Raw genomic sequence first — 21,578 nt, forward strand, 5'->3', positions numbered from 1 at the left:
CGTTGTGTCTTGGGAAAATCCCTGAGAAGTGGGTCCTCTCGGCTGTATCCAAAGTGCCGATTTGGACACATCACTTCACCTTCTGGTGGCCAGGCTTTCCCAGCAGTAAGAAAGGAATGATAAGCTTAACCCGACATTCTTGGAAATGTGTGGATAAGAAAAGCCGTATGGAAGTTAAGTGCTCGCACATAAGCAGGCAGAGAATAGGTGCCAAAGCTTGAACATTTCATTTCTACAAAGAGCATGTTTATTAAATGCCTTCATTTGTCTTTTTAAAAGGTTTCCCTATGAATAAAGGCTCCGAGGTGGACATGAGCCTACTGCACGAAAAGCCAATAACCAGCCCAGCCTTTCCATCTCACGGATTCCTCACTAGAAGGTAAACAAATTTGGATATATTATTCTCTGCTAAAATATTATTCTCTGCTAAATGCGCCGCACACACATACAGTTAAAATAAATAGCACCAGCTCAGCGCGGAGCCAGGCTGCTCTTTTCTCCTTACCCCGAGAATTGCCAAGTAGGCAGATTTTGACACAAGATATACTGAAAGAGGGACCCACCTATTTGTAGAGAGCTGGAAGATCAATAGGAAGGTTTCAGCCTTATTTTTTTTTTTTTTTAGAGAGATGGATCTCCCCTACAGGGGTTTTGCCCTAGATGCAACCTCCCAGCTGTGTGAGGAGGCTGGGGGCTGAGGGGGGGGATTCCCCTCCTGCAGCCAGGCTCTGTTCATCTGCACGGGGCAGCTCGGCCTTTGTACACCCCATCTTGAGCAGGGGGAGCTGCAAGGAGGCGGTGAAAACCAGGGGGCATGCTGCGGGCACTGTCGGGGCTGCCTGCCAGGTGAAAACCCAATGCCAACCCCATACCAACCTGCACCAACCCCATGCCAACGATCTGGGCTTAGCAGAGCTCCTACCTGACCAAATCAGTACAGACCAGTGCGTCAGGTGTTAGGAAGCACCTCCTCAAAAACCTTCCTGTTAAACTATAAAATGCCTCTGGAGAGGTGGTACAGAAGACAGCTCTTGGAATAGATTAAATGCAGTTCCACCAGCGTTATACTTGCTGTGTTGAGAAACATCAGAGCCATAAAGGGGGCTCAAAGTACACTGCTCTGCTCTGTGACTCCATTCCCGAGTAACAATAAAGCACTTGTTGTGTAAAGGTGTTTGAAAAGCCACGTGTAGATCTAGCCTCCCTCCCCTCCCCAGTAAAATAAAAACCTCGCTATCTCAACATATGGCACCGGCAGAAGAATAAATTGATTATCTTTATGAGTACCTAGTTAAATCTCCACTGATCTCCTTTTTGCAGGGGATTAAAGAGTGATTTAATCAACTGAATACTATAAATTCATTTATAGTGATTGTTTTCACTCACTTTGCTCCAAAAGTGGGTAAAAAAAATCTGGTTGCTGCAGCTGCACAGATTGTGTGTATGTGCAGCAACACCTACCCGCAGACTCTGAGCTTCCTCCAACAGGATGATAGAGCATGATAATTATGGAAAATGTGTTTCAGAACAGGAAGTTTGGAGAAAAGGACTACATTAATGGAGGTTATTTTCAGTCAACCAACATTAATTAAATGTTTAATGTAGATGGCTGTTGATAGAAAACCCTTCCCATTAACCTGTATCTTAGAGAGCAAAGCAATATCTGTGTAGCTGCCCCGGGTGGCTTGTCTCTGGTTACAAGGGAGCTGGAAAGGGAGCTCAGAAGCAAGGCACAGGCTGCAAACCAGACCGTGTCCCTGTCCAGCCCCTGGAGAATGACAGAGTCCCACCAGGAGCCACGCATCTCCCTGCAGAGAGGTCTCCCTCGGAGAATAAAGTCCCAAACTTTAGCAGATTAAATAAGGCCTGGGCAGGCAGTGCCAAAAAGGACATAGGTGCAGCAAACTGCCCCCCATGTCTCCAGCTTCCCGTTCGAAGAGCAGGATGAGGTGCTGGTGCTGTGGGACCCCAGCCCAGGCGGGGACAGCGTGGCTCTGCCTCACCAGGCTGCTCCGTGGTGTACGCGTGGTTATACGCAGCTCTAATTCACGGTAATCGAAGGTAGGTGCAGACCCTCCGTGGGCCCCCACGGGAGCAGCTGTAATGGAGAAGCATCAGGCAAAGCAGAAGTAAGACAGATTGCACCGATCTCCTGAGCACTGCAATTACCCAGAGAGCAGAGCTCCCCCGTGTCTGAGCAGTGGAGTCAAACAAAGTCCTCAGAGCACCGCAGGAAAATATCAGCGATAAAAACCTCCCCAAAAATAAATCACAACCCTGCTGCGAGTGCTGCTCCAAAAGATGAGGAGAGCTACTTGCAGATAAAATATCACTGTTTGTAGAGTTTAGAAGTGGGAAGTGCAGCTATATTGTGAACAGCTCCAGACTCATCTCCTTGTGAGCTGAGGACTCCCTCTGATGCAGTAGTGAGCTGCTCAGAAAGCCACACACTAAAGGAGCACCAGCATGCTAAAGAATGAAAGAAGCCGGTCTCTTGACTCACACACCAAACTTCATAGGATTGTGCTACAGAACAGGGAGAGTGCTTTGTTCTTAGCCACTGGTAAACCCATGCCTGTAACACACATCACCAATGGAGCCAGGAGCTAGGTTAGAAAACGTGACAGTAACAGCAGCTGAGTCGGGTCTCTGCTCCTCTGCTCTGACTTCCCCTGTTGCCACCAGTGATAATGAGTTACGTGGCTGCAGCTGGCTGCATGCATATTCCCTTCAACACTTCATTTAAACAAAGCCACCTGTTAAAAACTGTTTGCCAGCCTCATTCACAAATACAAAACATCCCGCATTACAAAATCAGTGCTCTTGAACATGATCCTAGCAGAGCCAGTTGCGACAGCACCGTTTTGTGTTTACATGTTTAATTAGAGCTGTGAAAACAGTGATTCATGTTCATGCAAGAAATCCCGCAGGTGCATCTTTCCATAAGAAATGTTCCCATTTCACGCACGGCTGCTCGGCCGTCCGCAGGGGCGGCTGACGGAGATCTGTTGTTAATGCAAATCACTCACTGATGGGAATTCTCCAAACCGCCAGAAAATGTTTATGCAATTTCATCCTTATTTTGATTCAATTACCTATAGAAGTGGCTTTCGGCGTCCCTAGAGAGCCAAAGAGATCGCGGCACTTTTGCCATAAGTTCATTTTTAAACTTGCACTGGGTGGCCTCACAGCCCAAGGCAGAGCAAGCAGCAGTCAGGCAGAGGCCTGATGTCCTGAGCCTGTTAGATGAGGGACCTCAGCTCTGCCTCCTACTCCAGCAATGCTTTCTATTTGGTTGGTGCAAGTCCAAAGAGCCTCATCTGGCAGTTGTGATGGTTTTTGCTGGCTGCAGAGCTGGTTGTGTTCAGAGGAGAGGGGTTGCTGGCTACTCCTGTATCATCACGGTGTATTCTGTAGAAACTGGATTGACTTCCACTGATGTTAGCAGGAGTCTTCCCAGGACCTAGGCAGGGCTGGATTCAGCTTGACATCAGGCTTTCCAACCACAAGAAGGCATTTCTCAAAAGCCAAAAGAAATAGTGGCATTGCCTGAAAAACTAACACAACACAAATGCAGAAACTATACTCAGCATATTTGCCTGACAAATATTAGAATTGCTTTGTAAGAAATCCCTTTTATCTCTTCTCTTTCATCCCCCTTTGCTTCCACTTTCTGAAGACTACATCCAAGATGTGCTAGTAGAGACTGCTCTAATCGTTTTAGCAGTTTCTGGGTCACGAAAAACAAAGAAAAGCTTATTAACAAGAAAAATGAAATGAGATTTCCCTAAGCTGATTGCTGATTAAAAAAATTTCCACATTCATTTTTCTGTATAAAAAGAAGACATCTGTCACCAGCTCAGTGTGTCCCAGGGTCCTTGCCTGTGTTTCAGCTGAGGCTTGATCAACAAATGCCCGTTTTCACACCTTCCTTCCTCATCTTTTTAGTTAAGCTCAGATAGTTACAGATCAAAACAAATTAAACCCGGTTAGCTGCGATATTTGTCGGGACTATGGGGTTTGGTGCTGACATTATTTTGGAATATTGAAGTGTGTGTATCCATAACTAACCTCAGCTGGGCCACAACCATGCTCAGCACAAGTCCCAGAAGCAGTGGACCAGCGAGCGTTACTCTGGGGAGTTTCTAAAATGATTTCAGAAAACTTTGCTGAGGTTCAGAGCTAGATTGTGCAACCAAGTACTAGCAACAGCCCGGATTGTACAATGCGGCCTCAATAAATTAGGCTAGGTTGTTTCTGCTCTCCACCAGGCTGAAAAATAATTCCATCTCTTTCCGAGCAGTAATTAGAGTAGGTAATGAAGAGAGCTTTTAGCTTTCCTGACAACATCAAAGTACAAGAAAGGGGATTTTGTACATGGGCAGGTGTGACTTTTCAGTGAATCTTCTATTTCCATTTAACAACATTTAATAAATGATAGATCTGATAAAACAAAATAGCCATCCTTTAGTTCACCAGTTGCTTATGGTCGTGCATCACCTCACAAACTCTCTGGGTAATTGTTGCTGCCTTGACACAGCCTGCAGAGAGAACCCACAGCTCAGAGGAACCACCGCTGGCCTGAGACGATCCTGGAAGTTCAGCGTCGGGAGGGAATTGCCTGCTGGTCTCCTCCAGAGAGCCTGAGGACACTGGACGGCCTCAGAACCCAGCCTTCTGCCACTCCAACCAGTGGATCAAAGACTCGAGACGGCTTCAAGCAGGACTTTGGTAAGGTGGCGTTCCCCATGGTGTCAGTGTAATGGGTGCTCCGTGCCCTCCCCAGGTGCTTCTTGCGCTATTGCAGGAGAATGAGTAGCCTTTGGTTACGAGAGGACTCTTGCTAAAAGTTCAGATCATGACTGAAAAACTTGAGGGGTGAAGGGAAATTTCAAGGAGCTGGTGAGCATTCCAGATTTTGAAGGTGATGAACGAATAAAGACAGAAATGTGGAATTGACCAGAACGTCACCGCACAGTGGCTGCTGTGCCATGACACAGGGACAGCCCCAGAGAGCCCCTAATGGAACAAACCCCATCCAGATCAGAGCCCCTTGCAGCTTCCTCTGAAGGTCTCAAGGAGCTTCGCAATGAACTCCTCGTAATTAACACATCAGATAAGTGTGGGACGTGATCCTCCTTGTACAGCAAGGGGCAGCTCAGAACATTCACAGGGTTAACAAAGGACGCGGGGCGAATGGAGACACATGCTCGAGAATCCCACATGGCTGGCAAAGCATCGCTACTGCTGCTGACAACAAGTATTTGCATAGAAACAAGGGGATTTTGTTGTCCAAAGGGTTAAGCAGCAAACGGCAGCGTGCAGGCCTGCTCTGGCTGGAGAGCCCTGCTCGCTTCCACCAAACGGCAGCAGATGGTGCATTGTTTTAAGGGCTTTTCCAGACAAAAGAACAAGCTCAGATATCCTTTCCTCAAAGAGGGTACTTACAAAAAGCCTTTGCTCTTATTAAGGATTCTTCATTGTTTTCCCCACAACATTTTATAAGTCATATTGGATTTTGAGGTGGTGGAGAAGCCAGCGTTGTTTATGCTGCTTCTCCCCAGCCCCCGGGGACTGCGAGGGCACCTTACACAATTGGACACAAGTCCATTGTCTGAAGTGTTCACCGCGAGTGAAAGACACTGCATTTATTGAATATTAATAATTAAAGGCCCCAATTCTGGGAGCTATCTGACAAAAATACCCTACTCAGCACTCGAACAATAGGAGCTGCTGCCTGGTGTCTGTGCCAGGAGAGCCCTGTCCCTTCCCTCAGCAGTTGTAGGAGCTGCTGAGTCCAAACCCAGGTTTGACTGCAAGCCAGCAGTTCCACTTCGGGCCGTGTTGCTGCAGATGAGGCACAGAACTGTCAGCCTGAAGACAATGTTGCTCTGAAATATGGGTCACAAGTGGATCTGTTCTCCTCTCTTATCAGGGCACGGCTGTTCAGCTGCGGGGCTGCATTGTCTGCCCGATGCATCACGCCGGCAGCTGATCCCATTCTCTTTCACGCAGCCCAGAAGTTACCGTGCACACACAGCATAATGATGTGTAATTATACATCTGACGCAAAATATAAATATTTACATTTAAAAGATACATGCAGCACCTAACCGCTAATTGCTGTGCCAAAGACGTTAGATGTTCCTGCAGTAAACACACTTGGCAGAATAACAAATTGCAATTTCACACGTAACAAAACGGTACAAGAAGTGGATATTCACAAAATACTTGTAACTATATATATATATATATATATATATATATATTTATCTATATATTTATAACTATATAACTGCAGCACACCCCCTGAATACAGCCCCAGCACCCAGGTTTCTGTGTCACTCTTAAATAAGGGAATGAGGTGGTTTTAAAACCATTTGGCCTATGTCCTTCCTACAGCCTTATGTTTGGAGTATGAACCAGAAGGTTCATTTCACCAAGCCAGACCCCCCCCCTTTTTTTTTTTTTTAGTACCTGCGAGACAACAAAGTATAAGCTGAAATTCCTTGTTAAACAGGTATTTTAAACAGGTATTTTCTAAGTGTTTAATCTTCAGCATAGCTACAGGTTTAAAGTAATTGGCATTAAGAAACCAAATGGAATGCTACCTGTTATAATAAAACACAATTTTATCCTTAATTAAAAAATAAAAATAAAAAAATGCTATGTAACATCTTTCCCCTTAGCTGCTGACCGGCTTACCTCCTCGTATCACTAGAGGGAGCTGCCTTCTTGCTTGTAGGAGAGGGAGAAATGATTAAACTAATGGCATCAGCAAGGCTAACAGCATGGTTTCAGCTAATTGTCCTCTGATTGATAGTTTAGAGACGAGAGAGCTCTTCGTGTTTTGCTTCAAAATGCTGCGCTATTTTTCCTGCTTTACAAAGCTTTGGTGAGCATCTCCAAAGCAGCCTGCAATGAGGGCAGCGCAGGAGCAGAGGATGCTTCGTGACTCTGACAGGCAGCACCAGAACTGCTCTTGAGAATCGCCCTCACTTCCTCTGACACCATTTTTTTCTATGAACTTGTTTCTTTCCACACCCTCACACACTGCATTCGCACTGCTCTAGCTTGGCTGGTACAACATCCTGCCTCCCATGTGTGCACAGCAGTCAGGACTTGGTCCTTCTCTGTGCCACTACCCCGTAACGTGCTGCTACCTGTAAAATACCGCTGCAAAGCGTGTGGAGAAGGGAGTTGTTTCTTGCTCTGTTGTGTCCTGTGTCACTTTGCCATACAGGCTGGGGTTTTGTTTTCGATACTGGAAGTGCAGTGGACTGAGGGAATTTTATAAGTGGTGAGAAATAGAAGAAACATTTCATGGACATTCAGGGTCCTGGTTAGGGCCAGATCCAGGCCCGTCTCTCTCCCATCAGCCTGTGACAAGAGCTGCTTGGCTGCTCCGTATGTGATGCCCCACGGGGAAGGGTCAGTAGCAGGGAGGCGTACTGCCAAGTGCTGCAACATCTGGCTGGAAGCTGAACTCTGGCCAACCCTACGCACTGCAGGATTTAGATGTAAGCACAAAACATGCAGAGGGCAGGAGCAGCACAGGCCGCATTAATCCCTAGTTTAGCAAGCAGCCGCTCTTCGGTGACAAGTGGGATGCCAGCTGGATTTAGAGAGGAGAGAGGAGGCTGATCCGGTGGGTACAGAAATCCAGACTCTCCAAGGTACTCGAGAATGCAGATGAGCCCCTTGATTTTCCTTGGTAAACGAGTACAGCCTTCAAGTTTAGAGTCTCTTGAATAGGGCTCTTGGCTCAGGTCTTGCTAGAGAAGGGCCAAACAGCCACAGTATTTATTTGTGCTGAGTATCTCAGTTGTGGTCAGCAGTTAGCAAACCTTGTTTCTGTATCTCCATTCACTGTCATCACTATGGCTCTGTTCCTACACATGAACAAACACATGGCTAGCATTTCATCCCTTGCCTGAAGAGCATCAGTAAATAATAAAGCGACAGAGACAGTGCAGTAATTTTGGAGATAGAAAGATTGCCTGACTTGGGTATCAGGAGGGTCAGGTACTCCTGGATCTGCTGCTCCATTCCACAGCAGCCTTTCAGCACCATTTTCAACCCATCTTCATATACCTCCAACACAGTCCAAGTTGTGCTTCTATCCAAAGTTGCAAGTACGTAGTTTTGTAATGACTGCTTTGGACTGATTGCTGACATGGGCAGAAAGAGGAAGAGCTGTCTTTGAGTAAAGCAGCAGTAAGTGCTTCTGCCTAGCTTCGAGTGATTAGAAAAATGAGACTTTTAGCCCAGCTTTTTTAATTACATGTCACAGAGATTCTACAGGGCTTTACTGAGATTCTGCAGGTGCAGCGGAAAGTGATTTAATAAATAGCATTCTGTAAAAAAAGAAGACTGAGTGTATGAACATTGAAGCTATCTGGGTATGCAGTAAAATGCCATTCATCATAAGGTAAGAGGACATGAAGTTTAGCCAGATGGTATTTTCTTTGATGCAGGATGTCACAACACAAGAAATGCATCTGGCAATAGCCACAGTCAGGAAAACTGTGTTCAAGAGGAGGGAAAACAGATCAGAACAAACTTTTTATTCACCTTCAGATCACTACTATTGGTCAGTCCTTGAGCAGAATGGCAATACCATTGTTCAGTTTGAAGCACAAATTGAAAATACTTCCTGACAGCAACAGATTCCTGTACTTCAGAATGGCCCAAATGTCAGCAATGAAACTACTCAGACAACTCAGCATCAATAGATTTAGGTTGTAATTTTTTTGTATAAGGTTACCTTATTTCTTTGTATTTAAGGGGACATCCTCATCTAGTTGTTGAAAATGATGAGCTATCTGTATATCTATTGAAGAGCTGTTCAGTTGCCTTTTTTTTTTTTTTATATTACATTGCTTAAAACAAGTAATAAAACTTCCTTGTAGAAACAATGGCACTTTCACCCATAGGATTATCCTAAATATACCATTTCACAAAATTATCTCTGGTAGATATTAAGGAGTCTGAATCAGTCCCCAGAATTGGAAAGATTGGGGTAAAAACATTTTTTATTCATTTTTTAATGAATAAGCTCTTTAATGGCCATGTGATTTCTAAATCAGTCAGTGTGATTTTGCTTTTTCAAACAACCACCCAGAACCAGGAGATATGTATTACTGACATAAAAGATGAGATTTTCACCCAGCCTTAGGGGGGTTAAGAAAAGCCTCCTATTGTAAAAAAACTTTGATAACTGGAAACACTCTAAGATGGAAGTGAAATTCGCAGCCAAGCTGTTTATAAAAATGCAGCAACATTCTAATAGAAAATCTGGATCAGGCTTGAAGCATTAACATTTTATTTCACTCACATCCTTGTAAACATAAAGAACATTTTGGCATGCAAAGAAGTCCACATCACTGATCCTCCCCATGTTACGAATCCTTCGGTATTTAAAACAAAACCAAACCCTGCATGTTGTGGGCTTATCCTGGGGCACGGGGTAATTTGGATTCAGACAATCTGAATAGGGCTACAGATTTTATCTGAAGTTTCCAAGTCAAACCTATTTCTATTTATGACCCACACTTCAATTCATTTATGACTCTGGTTGCTCTGACAGTGTCACAGCTCAGAGTAAACACTCAACCTGTTTGCATAAGCTTAGCAATTCATCTGAGAAGCTCAGAGCAGCCAAGAACATATCACTGGTAAACATTACATCACCTACACTGTAAAAGACAGACAGGAGAGTCCCAATAAGGAAGCAGCAGTGCAATAGGTGCACCTGGAGCAAGAGATATTTACCCCACTTGAAAACAAAAGCTTTTTTTCCACGGGTTTGTCTCCCCTGTGACAAAAGAGAGAAGACAAGTCTGCAGAGCAGCTGCAAGATGGAGGGGCATGCAGGATGCTGCTAGAGATCCCAGAGAGGTTGGGAAGCTTTTCTTCTTCTGTAACTGGTGGGTCTGACTCTGATGATGCAGAGGAGGAGCAGGGAGAAAAAAGAGCAGCAATAGTGCACCCTCTGGACTTCAGGCCAGGGTGTGGTTTGGAAAGGGAACGGCTTCTCCATCCTTCTTCTTCCTGGGGCTGGCCCCTCCGAATCCTATCCTTTCCCCTCTCCCCAGTGCTCGCAGGAGTTGATGCTAACAGATTTCTTGTCAGGCTGGAGGTAGTGACAATTCCCTCCTTCAGATATGGCAGAAGATGTAAGTGCATGCAGAGAAGTTATTCCAGGGAAAAAAAGCAGATGTCAGATTTGGGAGGCCTCCAAAAACAGGCCCAGGGAGGATTCAAAAGGAAAATGCAGGTAGAAGCCATGTACACAGCCCCCTTCCCCTCTCAGCTATCTCCTCTGTAAGTCTATGTATTAAGACTCAGGCACGTTTGAAGAAGTACAGCCACATCTGAAATGCAGCAGAGTTGAGGATCAGATGTCCTGAAACCCCACTGAAAATATCACGATGCTGTTAAATTATTTACAGGGTGTGCCAGCCTCAGTTGTGACCCAGCAAGCCATCCCTCCCAGCAAAATACTTAGCAAATCCTTAAATCTCCATGGACTTGGAGAGCACAGAAATGCAGTTTGAGGGCAACATCCCACTAGAATCTGAAAGAACCTGCTTCCACTGCCTCCCTCTAGTAACCTCTGATACTTTGTTCAGCTGGTACCTATTAAATGGAACATGCTTTTATTTTATTTTATTTTATTTTATTTTATTTTATTTTATTTTATTTTATTTTATTTTATTTTATTTTATTTTTTAAGAAATGGGTGACTGTTAACATCTATTTTCTAAGCTTCTGCAGGTACAGGAAACCCTAGCTGTAAAGAACTGGAGGAGAAACACTGGAGCCATCTGGACAATTTGAGACAAACCTCCCTCCTGCTGGCTCACAGACTGAAGGTACAGTAAGCAACCTATGCAAAGAGCAATGCCAGGGCTGCTATCACAGGTTAAACACATAAATAAATAAATGAATGAATGAATAAATAAATAAATAAATAAATAATTAATTAAATAAATAAATAAATACGTGGTGCTAACAACCACCAGACCCAGGTGTGACTAGGTTATAATCAGTTGGCATCAGCTGGTTCTGCAACAGGTTCATAAAACCCATGTAGCTGCAAAGGGGAGGTGCTGACCTTAATTCACCACTTGTAAATCACGTATTAGTTCTGGTGTACAAGAATGGGTTATTTTGCTCTAGCCAAAGAAGCATTTGGCCTGCCGTCTAAAGGCAGCAGGATGTAACAGGAGTTGGTGGCGTGGTACCTGTGCTGCCTTCTTCTGGAGTTTGCTGCCCTTGGGGACCCAGCTCTGAGGAATCACGTGGCTCAGTTAAAATATCATTTATAGCATGCTATTTCCTAATGCAGGCCCATCAGCTCCAGCAGAAGCAGCAACTTACTGTGCTGAGTGAGAAAGCAAAGCGAGAGGTTCAAGAAAGCCAGAGGTTCTTGAGTGACCTCCTTCAAGACAATTTAAAGGTAAATTAATTCAGTTTGTGTACCATTGCTTCTGAATTCCGCAAAACATTCCCCTGATCTCTATGTTTCGTTCTGTTTTTTATCTCACTTGGAGTCCCTTAATCAAATTTTCTAACTGGTAAGGAACGTAGATCAGGGTAATGTATTTCAGAAGCACCCACATCTCTCAGGTAACAAAGTCCCTCAGGCTGTTATTTGGATTGTGGTTCTGAAATTACTTATACTGCAGCTGTTGTTTTTTGTAAAATCAAGAGAAGGGGTTTTAAGCCCTCAGGAGATAACTACTGCGATGTTTGTTTACGCATGAGAGCATAGTGAGATGCTAATCATAACCAAAAGTTATAATTTCAGGAAAAAAACACCATGCTGTTTATTAATTGTTTACCTTTCTGCACTGGATTCTGAACTCCTGTAGAAACTGATGGACTTCAGCGACAATTTGTCAGAATAAAAATTTAGCTCCACATCCATAAACATAAGCTCAGGCCTCATCTGCAATTCCAAGCTCTCTTACATAATTGTGAACACTTGCTTTGGAAGATACTTCAGCTCAATGAATTCTCTCGATCTGTTTGAACAGCTCAGACAGAAGCGATCTCTGTATTTTTATTTATTTTTCAAAGCCCTTGGGATGAGCACAGTACCCCAACTCCCATGAGCAGAGCTCTAAATAAGAAACATTTTGCGAGCTGTTACGCCACCTTTCTTCCCTATGCCCACGCAGTTATTTCACTGTGAGTAGTATCCATTTCATTAGTTACTCCAGTTCTTTAGGAACCATGAGCATTATTTATGAAAACATCTGTATCTAAGAGGACTGGGGGGGAGTTCTGCTTCCAAACACATCATTCAGTTCTACGGACAACTTCTGTTTTTGCAGATGTGCAGTAGCTCCAAAGGCAGTTATTTTTCTGTGCCAGAACTGGACCACGCAGAGCAAACATGGACAGGATCCCAGTCTGAAGGTGACAACGCATCTGGCAGGTACAGAGTGCAGTCGGCAGCGAGGCACTCAGGTGGTTTAGGTTGTGGTTTGACAAAATGAATGACTTGGGGCTCTAGAGCTGTGCATTGTTCCTAAAACAGATGTTTGCTTCAAGTTGTTTAGGAGCAGTTTACATGGCAATCCCAATGCCTTTAAGATGAGGGTCTAATCCCTTTGATCGTTCATACTTCTGTGAAGTATCCATCTTTGTGATATAATCTTTCTACTCTGATTAATGCACAAACCATAGGAAAAACATCTTTCCAGGGTTATGGAGACATTGTGTATATCTTTTTCTTAAGGTACAACCACCTTTGAGAAATGTATGAAAAAATAATATCCTTTTCCTCACTTTCCTTTACCATCACATACCTTGGCATGACTGAAAATATTGTATGTGCATTCTTATGTTTATTTATTATTCTTAACATTCCTATGTTTATTTAAAGTGGCATATATTAAAGACTTTGATAGTTGCTCTTAGACTCTTATGGATACAATTACCAGAAAGGAAACTTGCACAGGTAAAGCTTCCAGTATTGCATAAAAATAAGCACCATGCTGGTTTATAAAATATTCAGCCTCCAGAGGACTTTTCTATGAAAGCTAAGGGTTGAAATTGAATCTCTGACTGCAGTAAGAAAAAAATTACCTTTCTTTCCTGCCTTCAGTAATGAAGAGATGCATTCACTGAAACTGTCTGAATTGAATATGGAAAGAGATCACAACCTGGTGGATCCCAAAACAGTGGAACAAAGAAAATCTCCAGGAGGAAGGGATTCACATTGCTCAACCCTCCAAGAAGGTGAACTCTGATTTAAGGGATTTGATGGTTCTGAGTAAACAAACGCCTTTCAGCCTTGATTAAGACAGAGCATAGCATCCAGGGGCTACAACACTTAATTAAAAATTTTGCTAACTTCCAAACTGACTTTGAAATTTTTGAAGGCAGCACAAGAATAAGCCTGGCCGCTGAGTCTCTGCAGAGACTGCTTGCATTCACAAAGGGATGCTAACTCATGTACTGTGTGAGCAGTTTCTTGTGGAGAGTATATTAGAAGCATATAGCTCTAACCTTCACTTTTTTATGCCCAAACATCCATGTTTAGAAACAAGACACATCACTCCATTTGGTCCTTTTGTTAGAGAAATATTTTACTTAGTGATTTTAAATCTTCCTCTCCTTAGGATCCCTGCTGGCAGAGGATGGGGAGCTGCTGCACATCCACCAAGCCTCGAATCTGTCGTCACCTCTGGGAAATGCTCCCCGTGGGGAGCCTGGTGCAGCAGATGGCTCTGCAGAGAGCAGTGACCAGGCCAGCTTGGACAGCCAGGTAACCCCAGCTCTGCTGCTGGCCTGCAGGATGTTCCTAGTTGTTGTTTTTTTGTGTTTTACCACTCACACAGCGGTTCTCCAGTCACTGTGGTACTCTGCTCTGTCTGTCCCCAGTGGAGTGAGGTCGGCCGGCACTATGGAAGCTCCAGCACCTTCCGCCACTTCAGCCTGGCCATGGCGGAGCAGTGCCTGAGGGGAGAGGAGCTGCGAGCTCGACACCAGGCTGCCCTCCTCAAGCTCCGCAGAAAAGCTCTCCGGGCAAAAGCCAGGGCTGAGCTGGCCTGGCTGGGCCACCAGAAGCGGTGAGGCCGGGGGCAGGTCACCACAAGCCTGGCCTGGGGTCTCTGTGAGGGGACGGGTCTGTGGGGGAGCAGCTGGACACTGACTAGCTTTGGGGGAAAGGAACGAGTACAAAATCCCTCTCTCTTAAGGAGAGGAGCTTGTGCAGTCTTCCTTTCAGACCATGGAAGAAATGGCTGCTGCAGCCTCCCTCAGGTGTGGTGTGAGGCGTCCCTCAGTGACGGGTGAACCCCACTGGGGCTGAGGGCAGAGCCCACCAGGTGTGCTGAGGCCCTGCTGGGGACCCTCACCAGTTGGTACCTTGCACTGGATGTCCCGAGGAGGCCCAAAACACCTCAGGATAGTTCCAGGCTTGGTGGTCCTGGGTGTCCTCAAAGCCCAGCAGAACTGCTGCAGAGCCTTCCATGGCTACTGCTGCTTGAGGGCTGTTTAGAGAAGCTTTGCTCCTGTCCCTTTGTTTTTTTCAAGACTTATGCTCACGGCAATAAATGATCTGACTCTGATACCTGTCTTTCTCTGGTTTTCAGCTGCCTGGAAAGCCTGCAGGATAGTAAGGGAGCCTCTGCTGTGGCTGAGAAGCAGCACAAAATTTTAACAGAGCTGGAACAGGAGCAGGTAACACTACAGCAAGAGGAACCAGGCTTCCTCTTGTGTGTGGTGGAAGGATGCAACACTGGGAGGTGGCTGGAGCAAAATTCTCTGGATGCTTTAAGAGCAGTATTGCCTTATGTTAATGAACACCAGACATGTTTTTTTAAAGTATATCTCTTTTCTACTATCTTTGCTCTTATACTCCTTCCTTTTTCTGCTTTGTTTAGGTAGAAATACAGCACCTGCAAAATCTCTACAGGGCAGCCCATCAAGAAAGGAAGCTTTTACTAAAGCAGCAAAGAGAAATCTTAATGATGCAGCATTCAACAGCACAGCTCCAGGAAGAGCTGCATAATTTGACTGGGAAGAAAAAGGTTAAGTCACTTTAGAAGTGATAGCTTTTAGTTGTAGGGTTAGCCCTTCCTCAGACTGTAACACACAGAATTTCTGGCCTTAGTCTCACAAGGATTACGTTTTTCATTATTTCAATGGAATCTAAGACAAAGATTCTTACATAAGAGGTTCTTACCTGGATCTGCAGTGGTACTTCAATGCTTTCAAAACATTCAATTCTCACCTAAGGTTGTTACCACTAAACTCAGTCATAGCCCTTTGATTACTTTTGCTGTCTTAATGAGGCTGTTACAAGATCTTTTGTGTGTGTGTGTTTGTTTTTTTTGAATGGATAATAACTGAAGTCAGAAGAACTGACACTGCAACTAAGGAACCCAGGTGAAAACTTACGCACTATCCTCTTCCTTTTAGCTTACAAGGAGCCCAGCAACTGAAGAAGCAAATAAGCCAAAGACAAGACAGATTTTGAGCTCAAAGTTCAACTCCTTGGCAGAATCTACAGCATGCTCAGAAAGGCCTGATAGGACTGGGGATAAAAAGAATTGTGCCCAGCTAAGGAATGAACAAAGCAAGAAGTATGATAGGTAAGAGCAACCCTTTCCACAGTGATAACTGAAGACAAAAACCAATCCAGTAGAGAAGACAGAAACAGTTATAGCCTAGATAATTGTGTGAGCTTTAAATGCTCCCAAGAGGGAGTTTTATAATGACAAGTTTTGAAAACCTCTGTGGTCAAGCAATTGATGCATCAAGATCGCTGCTTAACATTCTGACCGATACTGTCTCATTGATCGGTGTCCTCTACCTGTCCAATCCACCGTCTCATGTCTAAAACAGTAAGCTCCTCGGGGCAGGTACCAGCTTATTGCAAGGTATGTGAACAGCACCAAGTAAATTTAAATCTGGATCCATACCTAGAGATCCTCTACGTACCACTTGCTAAAGTGTTCAGGTAGAATACATTTACCATTTCCATATTATCAATAAGAACAAGTGTATTTTTTTTTCAGATTTTTCTACCCTTTAAGAAGATTAAGTGCTCTTCTGTGCATGGGGGGGGGGAGTGTTTTAACTGAAATTTTGGATTTTACAGGAAAGGTATTTGAGTCATTATAAACAGTACAGCTGGGCTAAATCAGTGATTCCTTCTAATGTTCACACGCACCCCTCCTATACTCCTTCCTGGTGTTACAAAGGCAGCAGCGTTATAATCTCAGTTCTGTTTTATATCACAAACAGTAGCTCCTTCAATAGAACATGCAAAATCTGAGCCTGAATTTTGGAGAGTGTATATATACACATGTAATTATGTAGTACTGTGGTTTGGATTTATCATTACAAATTCAACAAGCCTGTTTCATGCACAAAAAAGCCATGTTGATCTGCCATCATAAACTGACTGCACATGAGAAGGAGTGGAAAGGGCTGTACTAGGTAATAAACTTTAATTCTGTGTGTAAAAGGTTGAGCAATATTTGTTCTCCAGGCCATTGTGCTTTCATTAGAATGTCTCCGTACTCTTGCATTCAATGTCACAATCCCCCATGCTTTGAGAAAGCTTTGCAGGCTTTACATATTCATTTTTAAGCTGCATTTTTGTGCACATAGGTATGACATTTCACTAGGATTATCTATAGTATGAACTGTTAAGCAGTGTCTAAGTCTGTGGGACTGGGACCTACCACCGTAATATCAGGAACAAATGTAGCTTTGACATCAGACCTAGGCCAGTTAATTTACATAGCATTAATAACCTGGATATTTTTTAATGATGCCATACAACATTTAATGATAACTCACACTTCCATGATGGCTTTTAACTACAAACCTGAAGCACTTTGCAACTATATGTTAATTAAACTTCAAAATACCCATATGAAATGAGTAGAAATGTATTGATTTAATTGGTGAAATTCACTCCTTTGTCATCTGCTGGCTCTAAGCCTATGTATCGCTTAACCCCTTAGGGGCAGGTTTGTGTTCCACTTGGGATTTAATCACGGGAGGCTCTTATACTACTTGGGGCTTAATTTTATGTTTAAATTGAAGCTTAGAGGTGTCATGTAAAATACCCTCAGTCAGATGTAATTCAGGAGTTTGAGACAGTTCTGAGAAATCATTGGCCTCCCCTTCCCCAGATGCTGTATCCCCAACATCCCAATTTGCTTCACCTTGAGCAGGAGGTGCTGAGCAGTGCAGATGAGGACCCAGCAGTATGCATGCTGCTCAAAACAGCAATTGTCCAAAACAAGCTCAAATGAACAAACATAGTATACAGAAAGAGAGACAATTGAAGTCAAATATATATCTACATGAATTAAAAACTCCTTTCATTCAGTATTACCCAGACCCTTTGCAGACTGGTGAGTCAGGGCTGCGCATTTACTTAAGTTCCCCACAGGGAAAGGCTTTCAAATAAATCCCTGCATGGAGCTGATCTATAATTCATGGTGTTATTGATTATAAGTCACAAGAATCTTTAAAAGGTTTCTTGGCTGTGCTTTCACTTCTTATTATTGACAAGCCTACTCATAGGAGAACAGTGAATATTAGAGGAAGTCTAGAGCAGACAGGGCCTGGCGGAGCTCAATGCACCCAAACTCTGGCTGCTGTGTTATTACATATAGATCTGTTTCCTGTGTAGAGTGATAATTATGCCATCTATCCACCAGTGCGGGTATGTTAATATTTTACACTGATCAGGAAGGCAGTTAATAAGCAGGGCTGTAAGGGAATGGAAGGGGCTGGGAGATGCTTGTAAAATAAAAGTGAACCAAAACAATAAATAAATTGCCAACATGCAGGAAAAGCTGCTGGTTTGGAGTTTCGTTAATAGATATTAAATACTACAAACAAGGAATACAGAGCTTGCAATTATTATTATAAATAGGCAAGCTAGCATCGTTCAGGTTCAGAGTATGACTATTTTTGCTTTTTCAGTGCCGATGACTTTTTTTGGTCTTTTCCTATTCTTGTCTATAAAGACAAGATACTCGGCTTTATAAAATAGTGTATTGTGAGATGAAGGAGAACAGAGAAATAATTTGCTGTTTTATAAACTTACGCACATGCAAACACTCTACAGTTACTGTCAAGGGCTACCAGGATCATTTAATTCATACCTTTATTGACTTTGCATAGATTTGTCATGATTAACAAGAGAACATTAAAACAACTCCCAATCATTAATTCCTTGTCTAACTGTCTACAGCTTTTGTGAGAACAAGAAAACACCGGTACAACATCAGAAATGGCCAGAGAATTCCCCAAGTTTGGAGCAGTCCCTTGTCCTGCAAGGTCCTGATGTGTCTGGAACAGTGACCAGGAAAGTGTGTGATGCCACCAGTCAAACCACAGGCTTGGTCTTCATGATTAAAGACTGCAAAAACACAGGTACCCAACATAAAAGACTTCTGAGAAGACTTCTCTAGTCAACTGTGAACTTAGAGCAAAGTTGAAATCTCAGCTGTTTTCTGGAGCAGCTCAAATGAGTTGAGGACTGTCAAGCTGATTAGCCTATGAGAGAGAACTTGTGATGCTAATCTGTTTCTTGGTCACCTCCAGTGTGGGTTTTGGTACCAGGATCTATTCAGGATTAGCAAGCAGGTGTAACAAAGGCCTAAATTGTCTCATTGAGGTACTTGAGGTAATTGTCTCATTGAGGTATCTGTGCACAGATGAAAAAAGCATGTGTAGAAATATCTGGAAGTGGGCATTATAGTTGCTATTATGTAAGGAGAAGATAAGAAAGGTGATGATTAGATGAATAAGGTCATTGCTCCTTTCAGCTTCTATTGGAGTGACAAGGAATGTGTAGGGCAAAAATAAAATTATTCAAACTATAAACATTTTAGATAAGTGTTTTTGACTTAGTTAAACAAAAGATGATAGTCAATTTACTCATGGGGAAAAAATGCAAATCTTCGAATATGTAACTTCATGCTGTAACCTTTCAGAACTTAATGCTCAGGATCACATTTTATTACATCTGGAACGTGTAAATTCAGCTGGAACGGATGAAGCTATAGCCACATCCACTACAATAGAAGGCAGAAAGTGTGTGATTCCGGTAAGAAAAATCACCTCTGGAATTCCACTTCTGCTTAAAGTAATGGTGTCCCAGGTTATACCTGCCTTAAGACAGGACCAGCACAAGATGCTTCAGCTAAACACTTATTTTTCACATGGGCTGACTTACTATCACTATCACTAGTTCCTTTCGTATTTCCTATGTCAGTGACACTACCCTAAAGAGAGTGTACATGTATACACACTTATATTTTGAGCCTGTATACGCTGACATTTAGATGAAGACTAGTGCAAAAGTAGATTCAATCTCTGATCTCTGTGCCAGTCTGCTAAGAGCAAAGTCCCTTTTCCTTAGGATGTTAATTCTATCTCTTGCATATTTATGCTCTAGGAATCTGTGCTGAAGGAAAAGGCATTTGTTTCAAATGCAAAGATAGAACCTAAAGATAATGAAGATATTAATCCATGTTTCAGCAAGTTTACAGTGAAAAACTTGGGGATGCTTACTACATTGTGTAACTTATGTCAGGCTCAGACAGAAAATATTCCTCAAGAAACAGGTAAATCATATTTAATGCTATTATGTCCAATCTGTTTCAACCACTTCAATCAAACTTTAATCCAGACAGAAAGAGAGACAATCTTCTCATTTATTACTGAAGTGTCTTGCTCACTATACCTAAAGTATAAATCACTGCTAGGTAAGATGGTGGAGATCTCTCTAAGGTTTATTATGAGATATGATTACACTGCTTCCTCAGAACAAAATCATAACTTATTCTGATTGTGTCATTAACAATTTACTTTCTTTTGAGGCATTTTTTAAATAATTTAAGGGTGTTCACTTTAAAAGAACATAGATCAGTTGAATATAGACTTCAACAGCGCATGCTGCAGTTATTTTTGTTTCCAGGTTTTATTCTCAGTTCATATTTCTTGCTCTCAGTACAACATATAAAAATAAAACTGGCTGTTATATATGAGCCAGTTATATAATTTATAGAGTTCTGGGTATGCATAATCTCTGTATTATTAAATACTTGCATTTTGTGGTAATATTTCATATTTTTGTTTTTCTAATTAGCTACTCTTCTGCATCTACTCCTAGATACCATAGTGAGTGAGACTGTATGTCTGTAACTAAGAGTTAGTAAAAATGGTCTTGATGATAAAAGTTCTGCAGAGGCTGCACACTTACTGGATTCTCAAGCCTTGCTCTTAGCATGTGGACACCAAACTGTCTGATATAAAACTTGTCCCTCAGGTAAAGAGAGAGCTTCCCATGGATTTCAGTGGATTACAATTTCACCGTTAGTGTTTTGACTTTATTTTTGTATTTGGCAGGAGTCTCATGCTCTTTCATAACCTAGAGTGTGAGTGCAGAGGTGACATGAACTCTAGTAGCAAGCCTTAATTGTTTTAGTCGTGGCACTTCGTGTGACTGAGGTGATGGAGAACCTTGTATTTGTCTTCTGTGCTGAGTAACCTTTGTTTCAGGTGATGATGCACCATCCTTAATAGGAGATCAAGAGAATGATTCTCTGACAGCGGAGAAAGTACATGGGGAGCAGAGAAGTCACAGAACTCCAAGAGAAGAGCAGGGCTCCTGTCTGTTTCAGGTATGCAGCAAGCTTATAGTTTTATCTTAACTGTTTTTCTCACCTAAATTTTCATCAGAAGAAATCCTCAGTGTTGGCTGTCATGGAGATATTACACTTGGGACTCAGCTTGCACATTGAGAAGCTGAAGCTGCATGAGGTTTTGTTGTACTGAGCTAAAATATTGCCCTTAAATCTGGGGGAATTTCAATAGCAATTCATTGGCATTCTTCAGTTTTCCTGCATACTTAGTGATTCTTGATCATAGTCTCTTCAGACTCAGACACAGAAGGAAGATCCTTCTTTTGACACTGAAGATAATGAAAGAAGGTCAGCACTGATTTCCAATGAAGCTACGGTAGCGAAAACGCAGTTAAGGAAGGAAAACTCACTACAGGAGCAGCAGAGGTACGAGATCTGTCAAGGTCAAGACCACCTGCCGTACATTCTGCTTCTTGTCGATGTGTCCAATGTTGCCTTGTTTGGATTTAATGCCCACAGTTGGTTCTGTTGTGGAAATGGGGGGAGGCAGGCCATAATGACCTTAACCTGGGATTTTTTTTTGGTCTTGTAAAACCTTATAAAAATAAAAAGGGGGGGTGGGGGGGAAGCTCTCACAAACTAATAATATTTAATACATGCCATGTTAATCAAATATTGGCTGCCAATTTTTCTTCGGATGTCTAATTTTTTGGAGTCAGCTGAAGGTATGTTGAAATCAACTTGGAAAAAAAAGCCTTCTTTTCAGAAGACTGGGCTAGACAGAAAGTATCAGCAGTAACAGCTAAAAACAAGGCATTTTGCATTATGCTGTCTGTAGATAACAAATACACCCAAAGAAATTTGATGTTCTACACCAACGTTCTTGAATGCCACTGAGTGCCTTCACTTTATAACTTCAGTTTTAACCTAATTACAATG

The 21,578-nt window shown here is 42.8% G+C and overlaps 1 protein-coding gene across 1 annotated transcript in view; it reads left to right on the forward strand.

The window, feature by feature from the left end:
• The window catches only part of CCDC187 (coiled-coil domain containing 187), a 45,227-nt gene that overhangs the window by 17,511 nt on the left and 6,138 nt on the right, over window positions 1-21,578 (forward strand). Inside the window, exons 13-28 of the mRNA XM_068656901.1 lie at window positions 280-379; window positions 4,541-4,731; window positions 10,771-10,877; window positions 11,354-11,464; window positions 12,345-12,448; window positions 13,121-13,254; window positions 13,638-13,783; window positions 13,900-14,087; window positions 14,613-14,700; window positions 14,904-15,050; window positions 15,442-15,614; window positions 18,242-18,423; window positions 18,987-19,099; window positions 19,451-19,619; window positions 20,557-20,678; window positions 20,926-21,065. Coding sequence (XP_068513002.1) covers window positions 280-379; window positions 4,541-4,731; window positions 10,771-10,877; window positions 11,354-11,464; window positions 12,345-12,448; window positions 13,121-13,254; window positions 13,638-13,783; window positions 13,900-14,087; window positions 14,613-14,700; window positions 14,904-15,050; window positions 15,442-15,614; window positions 18,242-18,423; window positions 18,987-19,099; window positions 19,451-19,619; window positions 20,557-20,678; window positions 20,926-21,065 — 2,215 coding nt within the window. The remainder of the gene's footprint in view (window positions 1-279; window positions 380-4,540; window positions 4,732-10,770; window positions 10,878-11,353; window positions 11,465-12,344; window positions 12,449-13,120; window positions 13,255-13,637; window positions 13,784-13,899; window positions 14,088-14,612; window positions 14,701-14,903; window positions 15,051-15,441; window positions 15,615-18,241; window positions 18,424-18,986; window positions 19,100-19,450; window positions 19,620-20,556; window positions 20,679-20,925; window positions 21,066-21,578) is intronic.

This window comes from Anas acuta, chromosome 20 (assembly GCF_963932015.1).
Source record: "Anas acuta chromosome 20, bAnaAcu1.1, whole genome shotgun sequence".
Taxonomy (NCBI): Eukaryota; Metazoa; Chordata; class Aves; order Anseriformes; family Anatidae; genus Anas; species Anas acuta.